The 10,077-nt window shown below is 39.5% G+C and overlaps 1 protein-coding gene and 1 non-coding gene across 2 annotated transcripts; both read right to left on the bottom strand.

The window, feature by feature from the left end:
• Positions 1 to 4,690: 4,690 nt before the first annotated feature.
• Positions 4,691 to 4,906, bottom strand: LOC141414231 (small nucleolar RNA U3). Its single transcript, XR_012439299.1, has one exon. It is a non-coding gene; the product is annotated as a small nucleolar RNA U3 (small nucleolar RNA).
• Positions 4,907 to 5,497: 591 nt separating this feature from the next.
• Pigm (phosphatidylinositol glycan anchor biosynthesis class M) lies at positions 5,498 to 9,523 on the bottom strand. The gene has a single exon (XM_020169224.2). The coding sequence runs from the start codon at positions 9,338 to 9,340 to the stop codon at positions 8,069 to 8,071; it is 1,272 nt and encodes a 423-aa protein (XP_020024813.2). The 5' UTR covers positions 9,341 to 9,523; the 3' UTR covers positions 5,498 to 8,068.
• Positions 9,524 to 10,077: the final 554 nt, after the last annotated feature.

Raw genomic sequence — 10,077 nt, 5'->3', positions numbered from 1 at the left:
TTGGTACAAGATGGAGGATGTTAAGGAATTTGGAGTTCTTCTTGCAAGTCACAAAGTCTCTTAGGATGCTTTCATCAGAACAGTGACATGGTCAGATCTGCTTTGGAAAGCACATTGTGGTAGCCGTGGGGAGAATACGTGAGAGGTGGAATGAAGGGCAAGAGAGATGGGAAGCAAGAAGACCAGTCAGGAGCAATTGATTCCAGAGAGATAATGAGGGCCTGCACTGTGGAATTGGCAATGACAATGGCAAGATGCCAGCAGGCTCCAGGGACATTAAAGGGTAGAAGTGACAGAATTTTGTGACTGATTAGATGGGAGGCGGGTAGTAAGTGAAGAAGAAGAGGGAATAGGAAGTGATTATAAACTTCTAGGCTAGAAAATTAGGTGGATTCTGATGACATTTAGGAATGACAGGCAGTGGAAACTCCTTTCTTTTCTTTTGCACAGCTGCCACCACAGACACTGTGCAAATGAGCCTACCTCCCCAGTTCCCACTTGGCAGATGTGTATAACTCTATTCAACAAACTTAGAATATGTGTCACATCCAGCTGCTCAATGATGTTGATTACTTCTGTCTGTCTTTGCTTGGGTCTGTGAAACCCCAGGAAAATAGTATCAATGAATAAGAAATAATTCCTATCCCTAGGGAGCTCACAGCCTATAGGGCATAGTCACACACATGGGAATTACAATATGAGATGATCTGCACTATATAACAGAGGCGCTTATCAGAGAATGTTTCACGAAGGTCATCCTTGAACTAAACAGGAGCTGGTGAGGGAGGCAGGGGAGGAGAGCATTTTAACCAAAGGAACAGGATTCATTCTAAAAGTATAAAGACGTGGTAAAATTTGGTATGACTGGAGGGTGGGGTGGAGCAAAAGATGAAGCAGGAGATTCAAGCAAAAGCCAGACCATAAAAGGTCTTTGAGCTAAGTTAAGGATTATCAAATGTATGATTAATCACTGAGTGACATTAAACAAGGTGGTTTTTTGTTAAAAAAAAAAAAAGTCCCCAGTAGTAAACCAATGTTAAAGAAAAACATGTAAGAAACATGTAACAAACATCTCAGTACCTAGTATATTCCAGATTCTGTGCTAGCTTTGTCCAGTTTGTGGATTAGTGGACAATTTCATGTGCATTTTACTCTGTCATTGAGTTATGATCACCTTTCCATCACTCTCCTTTACTAGTCTGTGAATTCCTTAAAGGCAGGCCTATTTTCTTAACCATCTTTATACCACAAACCTAGCCCAAAAGTAGAGTCCTAATATTTACTAGATGAATGATCTGGGGGACAATTTTCTTGCATTCCCTGCTTTCTAGAGTCCAGGGTGCCATTTTCTGCTTACCATCAATAAGTGTTAAGAGCACTACAAAGAAAAGAGTTGTAAATTTAGCTCCAGAAGATCTGGGTTCTAGTTCTACCTAATATACTAACTTGGACCATGGGGGCAAAGTGCATATACTAGGGTTCTTATCTGTGAAAATGAGGTTTTAAAAAATCTTCCTGTGAGCTGGTGGAATGGATCAAATGGTAGAGTATCTACCTAGCAACTGTGAGGCCCTTACTTCAAACTCTAGTACCACCAAAAAAGAAAACAAAACAAAACCCTGACATCACAAATTAATGTGTAAAAGTGTTTTGTAGAACTACTCAAATATGTTGCATATAAATTATTTCATCTTCCTTAAAAATTAACATGTGCTCAGAAGTCAAGAAAAAAATAGGTGGGGCTCAATGTTACTACATTATAACCAATAAAAATATTAATGTTAACTGTATTTTTCAACTGGCACTCATGTAGTTCTGCTGGGTAGTGTGAACTAGATTCTAGTTGGTCCTCACTCACCTTCAGTTATACTCACCTTACTGCTCTTTAATATGCCAAGGTCACTATCACAAGATCTTTGCACTGCTTTTCACTCAGCTCTTTCCCCAGATATTTGCATGTCATGCCTTCACTTCCCATATTTCTGCTCAAGTGCTACCTCACTGAGATGCTATTATCTTAAAAATCCTGCAAAGGCCCCAGCTTGGCACTATTGGGAGGTGGTGGAAACTTTAAGAGGTGAGTCCTAGGAAGAAGTTTTCAGGTCACTTAGGCTGTGCCCTCAAAGGGTATTGTGGGTGCTTGTGGTATGGCTCAAGTAGTAGAGCACCTATCTAGCAAGCACAAAGCCCTAAGTTCAAATTCCAGTAAAGCAAAAATGGGGGGGGTAATAACGGTACCCCAGCCTCTTCTTTTTCACTTCCTAACCATGAAGTGAGTGGTTTTGCTCTGCCATGTGCTCCTGCAATGATTCAATGCCTCACCCAAGGTAGCAGAGGCCAACTTATCCAGAACTAAAACCTCCAAAACCGTGAGCCAAAATAAACCTTTTGTCTTTATAAGTTGACCACCTCAGGTATCTATTATTGCTATAGAAAGCTAATACTTTCCTCAGCCACTTTATCTAAAATAGCACTCACTCCCCTCTCCTCCCTGCCATCACTGTCTACTTCTAGAGTTTGCCTTGTTTTTCTTTATGACAATTATCAGAATCCTATATTGCCTTACTCACAGATGCACCTACCCTGCTTAGAGCAATGCATTGCACACAGAAGACACTCAGTGCCTTGTGCTGAGTAATTTGGTAAATGAATCATATTTGCTAAATATTTGAAGTTTTCCTGTGTAATCAGCCATCATCATATAGCATTAAGAAGGACTTGCAAAATAAAGCAGAATTAGAATCGGAAGCCTTGGGGTCCAGTTCTGGTCTTGCCATTAATCAACTCTTTGGCCTTGGAGAGTCACTGGTTTCTGAGCTGAATTTTCTTATTTGTAAAATAAGAATAGTAACATCCTCTATCCACTCAACTCCATTTCATAAGTCACAGTATTTTTTTTTTTTGTGGAACTTAATGGGTTCTCATATAACATTTTATTCGTGAGATATGGTTTTCTGATTTTACTGCCAACTCCTCAACAGCAAAGACTTCATCTGACTCATCTATTATAGAACTTGACACATGGCCAGGATCTATAAATAATTGCCAAAAGAATGGAGAGCAATGAAGGTTAAAATTTTCCTTTGTGAAATGAACAGAGCTTCAAATATTCATGCTCTAACTTATTTTTAAATAGTCACTATAAGTGTCATTTCATTTTATATAGCAGACATAGCAATTAGCAGAGTGTCTGGGCAGCTAGAAATGTTCCCATTTAGTCTGGTTTTTGTTCAGGATAATGAATATGAATGCCTGTTTTGACTAAATGAATGGTTCTCATAGAGCAGTGCTGAATAAATGCCTGTGCTATTGTGATATTTCTGATCCAGGCAGAAGACACGTGCTTCCATTTACAGAACACCAACCTTTGAATGACCTCTCAACACAAGAGAAAGGAAGTGCTGTGTAATTTAGGGGCATAAGCCAAACCTCCACTGCTTAGTCAGCTAACATATGACATGAGTACACGAGTTCAAATCTGTCAAGCCTGAGTCGGACATCTGAAAACTTTGTCCCTAAATTTTCACATACGACCTTTTCAAAGAACCAGATCAAGATTAAAAGAAATAAAGTTTATAGAAACAGGAAAACAATTATTTTGTATAAATCCAAGTTCCTTATCTACATGCATTAGACTGAGCGAGGAGGGGTGGAGAAGAGGCTTAAGCCTAGCAACCCAAAGGAGTTCTTTCTTTAAAGGTTTGTAAATAAAGTGATTTGTTCTTTAATCCTCACAAAACAATTCTATGATCACATTACCGTACCTATTTCACAGATGGTAAACTAATATGTCTATATATGAAGATCTTGTTTAAGGTTACACACTGGGATATGAACCTAGCTACCTGAGTCTAGGTTCTTATGATATTAATTAGTCTAGGACAATTTCTAACTATATGAATACAGTGAAAAATGCACACTTCAGAGCAAGATAAATTTATAATAAGTTTGGTAATTATGGTCACATACTGCCCACAGCTTGATTTTAAAATAGCTGGGTTACAATGTGCTTCAGTAAATTCACTTTAACCAGGCTAATGGAAGGAAAAGAAATGATGACGTGGGCAGTAACTAAGAAATTACACAATTTGGTGAGAGGATTTGAATGTGGAATGGAATATTATAGTCTGGAATCACTAAAGAGAAAGTTTAGGTACAGCTTGATACAGCTGAGGGAGAACTGCCCTTTAGGCAAATATCTAGCACATTGGGAAGGACAAATTGATTGGCAAGACATCTGCCAGAAATAGTGTTGAGTTCCATTATTTTACAGCAATCTTCATCTGCTGGGTCTGAGACTCTGGGACTCTGGAAAAATACAGAACATAACACAGCAGAAAGAACATGTCATTTTAGTCAGAAGAACTCACTTCAAATTCCAGCTGTGCCACTTATCAGCAAGTCAATTAACCTTTAAGCCTCTCTGTTCAACTATAAAATCAGAGCACAAATACTAGCTTGGAAGTTTTGCTGTGAAAATTAAAATTGTATGTGGCAGAAGAGATATTCAAAAACCACTAATCATGAAAAACCATCATCATGATATTAAACTAGTTAATCAACAATTGTCACAAGGGGAACACATATTAAGATTCCAAATATGTATAATCTTTTATCCCTAAAACTTGGCAGATAAAACATGGGGACTACCACCCTATGTCTTCTTTTTTTTTTTTTTTTTTTAACAGAAACTACTCGGACTACATCTTCACCCCCTTAGTCCTTCAAAGGAAGAGAAGAATGATTATCAAAGGCAAATGGCAATTGCAATAAAACAACACCAAGAGCCAGCTTCATGCTCAGGTGAGAATGTTACATCTGCTCCTTGTGGTTTCTGGTACTTTACACAACCAGAGAAACTTCTCTAGTAACAAACTACAGAAATGACCCCTGAAAGTATAGTCCTACCCTACATTTTCTTAGGAAAGATAAAGAATTGCATACAAAATTAGTATTTGTTCAACTACGATGGAACAACTTTTTGTTTTGGTGGTAGTGGGCGCTGAACTTAGGTTTGAATTCAGGACCTCACACTTGCTAAGTAGGTGCTTTACCACTTGAGCCATGCCCTCAGCCCTTTTTGCTCTTTTAATTTTTCAGACGGGGTCATGCTTTTTGCCTGGAACTAGTCTTGGTATTGCCACCTTCCTACCTTTGCCTCTCACATAGCTGGGATTATACACAGTTTACTGGTTATGATGACAGTCTTGCTTTTTTGCCTGGGCTGGCCTCAAACTGTGATCCTCCCAATCTCCACTTCCCAAGTGCTGGTATTACAGGTGTGTACCATCACACCTGGCTCCCACCTTTGTTTTAATGCAAACTTTTTCTTTTCTTTTTTGAGACAGGGTCTTGCTGTGTAACCAAGGCTGGCCTGGAACTATCTATGTAGTCCAGGCTGATCTCAAACTTGGGATCCTCTTGCCTCAGCATCCATCACAAGTCCTGGGATTACAGGCATGCTGCCTAGCAAAAGTCCAAACTTCTTAATAATGAATTACCTATTAATGCTCTTTATTTCAAGGAAACTTTTTGATACAAGTCTGTTCTCAAATATTAAACACAAAAAACTGGGATATATGAAAATCAGCCCAAAACAACAGGCCCAACCAATACTGGACTGAAACTTCTAAAACCATGAACCAAAATAAACCTTTTCTTCTTATAAGTTGATTTATAACAGGTATTTGTTACAGTGAAAGAAAGCTAACACAGGTTATAAAAACAAAAAGAATTATGAAGTAAATAAGTCAAAGTGCTATATAATTTTAAGGCATTATTAAAGGACTAATAAAGAAACCAAAAGTATTGTAAGAAAAAGAAGTCAAAAAGATTTTATAAAACTCCAAAGTAAAAATAAATGAAAAAAGTAAAATTTCTCAAGAAACCAAATTAAATCACTTCTCAAGTTAACTTACTAAATGTTTTAAAGCATATAAACTGCAAAATGCACTCTGCATCTCTAAAAAAACACCTGCATCTCTTTGGTAAAGAATTTCTGGCAGGGAACAATCTGGAGTTGAATTCTCTTTAAAGATCCAAGCAGAAACTTGCTGATTTCTAAGAATGTCCTAAGAGAACAATCTAAAACATAGAAAATGTTTAAAGTAGCATTTAGAATATTAAAAATTGGAAGTAATCTTAAAGGTCTAACAGTAGAAGAATGACACATTCATGATGTAAACATCCATGTGATAAAATATTATTTAGCAATTTCAATGCTAAAGTTAGTCACAACAAAAAAATGCAACTAATACACAAATCAAAAAATAAATAAGAAAACAAGTAAATTTATGTATTAAAATAGGGATATAAAGGCAATTATATTGAGGAAGGAATTTTGTTTCCTACCCCTTGCCCTTTCAGCTCTATCAAAAAAAAATATCATCATAAAATAATTTCTTAGAAGGTAAGACTGTCATTGTTGGAAGGCCACTAGTTGAACTGTCATATACAAAGCGCTGTCAAGGTAAAACCTAATATGCAATATGGGTCTAAATGTTGTAAGGAAAGTCATTGTCCTCAACAGTTGACTGCTATTTTCACTACAACAGCAGCCCATAAAAAGTTACCTATTCTTTCCAATGCCAGGTCCCAAAAGGTACCCAGCAAAGAAATGCTGACAGTGATAAAATTCTTAATTACAACTAGCCTATAGACATTTTATTCTCAAAGGATTTTTTAGGCTTAAATTGACATGAATAATACTACTTTCCTGCTTTTTGTTTTTAGGGATTTGGTTTTCGTTTTTAACTGAAAAAAAAAACATTTCTTAAGTTATTTACTTTTTAAAATCGCAATCACAAAATCATGCTTATATATTGCTATTTCATTTTAGAATGTTGGGATGTCCCCAGCTTAAATGGGCTGTATTTAAATAAAAGGTTTTTTTAGGATGCTTGTACAAACAACCCAGAAATGTTAGTGATAAGGGAAAGAGATCTGCCTACAAAAGCCTCATTTCCATCGCTCTCAATCTTTTGCCTAAAATCAAGTATAAAAAGCCTCTACAATCCCTGGGTCTAAAAAACCAATGGCTCCTTGAGATGTTGCTTATGCTCCCCAAGGGTTCCGTCCTAGGTCTCCATTTCCATGACAAAACTTTCAGAAGTGGAATGTTTTTCCACTAATATTTTGTACTAATATTTCTTTTCGTGTGTATAGCAGGGGAAGCTGGGATTTTGAACTCAGGGCCTCATGCTTGCTAGGCATCTACTAATAGTTCTATAACACAAACAATACTTGATTAACTTTTATATAAAAAACTTTAATAAATTTTTAAATTTTATATGAAAAATATTTTTAGCAATCAGAAAACGTAAGGGAGTAAAAATATTAAAATATTACATGAGTTTGTGTGTTTAGGAACCTCAAACATGAAAAGCAAAATGATATTTTAAAAACTGTAATAACTCAAGTTTAAAGACAGATGAATTTAAATTTAATCCTTTTTTTTTTTCTGTATAAAACCAAATGGTGGACTAACACCAGTGGGATTAAGTGCTGAAAAACTAAGTTAAAAACAAAAACATGAAACATAATTACAAGTTAAATTCTTTGGATTATCTTCTAAGCCCCACATTTAATACAAAATTTTAAAACTTTCCTAACTAACCACGGTAGTATTCCTTAATACCTTATCTCAAAACAAAAACAAAAACACCTGTACTTTAGGAATATTTAGTGAAAAAACCTCAGAAAGAAGTGGGTGGTTGACAATCAGACATATCTTAAACATTAGCATAGTATAGCTGGAACAAATACTGGCTAGGACCTTATGTCTCTTAACTCTGTTCCTCTATTCTACAAGAATCATTCAGCATCTGCTAGTTTCATCAGCCTTTCCTTTTTCAAACAAGTAACCTTTACTTCCTATCACAACCCAAGTAAATGAGTCTAAGATTTTCTAAAGGGTGAATCTTAATTATTGGGTCCCCTTTGTATAAGGCAAACACTGGTTTCATTTCTGTTGAAACAGAGAACTTTTTCCAGAGTACTTAGCGTTCAGAAAAAATGTACAAAACTCTTTCTGGTCCATTCAGAGCAATGAGAAGATCGGGAACAGACATTAGTCATATTTGATTCTCTCTGTTAGGGGTGTCTCCTTGTAATGGGAAATTATTTGAATCAGGATGGAACAGTTGATAAGAAGGAAGAACAAACCAGCTAACCAAATGAACAGAAAGGTGTTCTTTCCTTGAAATTCAAGAACATATGCGGGGGTCAGCCATAAGGCCTGACCTATAAACCATAACATTAGGAGGACTACAGCTCTTTTCCAAGGCATTCTCACTAGTGGCATCACAAGGGGTAGAAGGCAGAGGTACCAAAGAAAATACTGGGAGGTGCAGACTTTGTTAAAAGTCACGAAAATGGACGTATGAAGAAAACAACAAAAGACAAGGTCTCTGTAGTAGGCGAAAGACACTGCTGAAAGCAAGATGAACTGGGGCAGGAATGCAGCAATTCCCAGTGTAAAACTCCACTTGCTCTCTGCAGTCAAATACAGCATGTAGAAGTATGGAGAAAAGTTATGTCGGATATCCCGCCTAGTCAAGTGATACAGGTAGGTGTGCTCCAAAAATTCCCAACCATATTTATGGTAAAAACCAAAGCTCAGGGCAAAAAACGTGAGTCCAGCAACTGCTACAAAGAGCAGCACAGCCCGATTGCACAGCCTGTTCAGGAGTTCGAACAAACGAGCCTGGAAAGAATACCGGGATCGACGGAGACCTTCGTCGTTGTCGCGTTCTGGGAGCAAGTGGAGAGCGATGGGAAGGAGATAGGTGACTGGATACAACTTCATATGCACAGCGAAGCCATAGAACACAGCGGCACACGCGATGAGTCGCCTCTCTATTAAGTACAGGGCCGCGAGCACCAGGAAGGCGACGATGGAGTCTGCATTGCCTCGGCTGGACACCGCCATCGGTAGGGGGTTCAGAAGCCAAAAGACACAGTAGCCACAAGCCTGGCGGCGCCCCAGCCCCTTCAGGAGGAGCAGGCGATACAAGAGGAAAGCCGTGAGGAGGTCGCAGCTGATGAAGAGAAACTTTCCAAAGAGCTCGCTGAGATAGACGTTAGGAGTGAGGAGCCAGCTCAGCAGCGGGGTGTAGCGATATGTCGCCCTCAGATAAGGGGAGCGCCCTTCCGTGACAAAACGCGCGGCGTCGGTGAACACATGGTAGTCGATGTCCGTGTACCTCACAAGCAGAGTCCGGTCCTGGAAGACCCCATAGAAAACCAGTGCGACTCGAGCAAGGAAGGCCACGCCGAACACCCCGGCGGGGGGCACCCTCAGGTTCAGGAACCATTCTCCCCAGTGCTTGGTGGAGCCCATGATCTGACTGCAGGACAGCCGCTTGGTCCCAGCGCCAAACTGCGCTCGGACCTCTAACCCTTCCTTCGGTTCCGGGCCTCAGGCGGCGGAGGCATCTTCTCACCAGCTAAGGCGCCAACACAAACAACAACAAGACAACCACTTCCGGCACCAAACCCCGCCCCCTCTGCTTCCGGTCTCCTACCCCGCGCAAGGTTCCCAGAAGCCCCAGCCAAAGAATTGCCTTCTTTGGGATTAGCTGTCTAAGGTTCCGCTTCCTCCGGAGGAGGCGGGATTTCCGGTCCCTACGTAGCGCCTCATCCGCTTGCTGGGAAAGCTGGCCCTGGCTCGAGTTTAGAGGAGCGGAGTGAGCTTTCATTGTGAGAGAGTCCCGCTCGTCCTCCGCCCAGCTTCGGGTCAGCAGAGGCAGACCCTTGACACCGAGTTATCCTCCACCTGCTAGCTACATCCCTCAGGGCTGGGCTGGAGACCCGGAAAATGAAGTGTAGAAATGAAAGGAAAATAAACTTAAGGTAGTTGTTCATGCTTTAACGCACCGGCGGTCTGGTATTCACGAGGGATTTGTAGACTAGGATGAGTTGAAGGAGATCCAGAGTGTGTATCCCATGCAGTATTTGGGGTATACTTATATTTAAATATTAGTAGCTGTTTATCCGAAATTCAAATTTAAGCAGGTAGCCTGTATGTCATCCGGCAACCCTAGGTCGGGAAGGAAGACAGGGAAGCCTCAGAATTCC

This window comes from Castor canadensis, chromosome 11, assembly GCF_047511655.1.
Source record: "Castor canadensis chromosome 11, mCasCan1.hap1v2, whole genome shotgun sequence".
In the NCBI taxonomy this organism is placed as follows: domain Eukaryota; kingdom Metazoa; phylum Chordata; class Mammalia; order Rodentia; family Castoridae; genus Castor; species Castor canadensis.
This window is presented reverse-complemented; position numbering and strand designations above follow the sequence as displayed.

Bases quoted from the DNA above. Each gene is read 5' to 3' on its own strand.
- Pigm (XM_020169224.2), bottom strand. From the start codon at position 9,340: ATGGGCTCCACCAAGCACTGGGGAGAATGGTTCCTGAACCTGAGGGTG.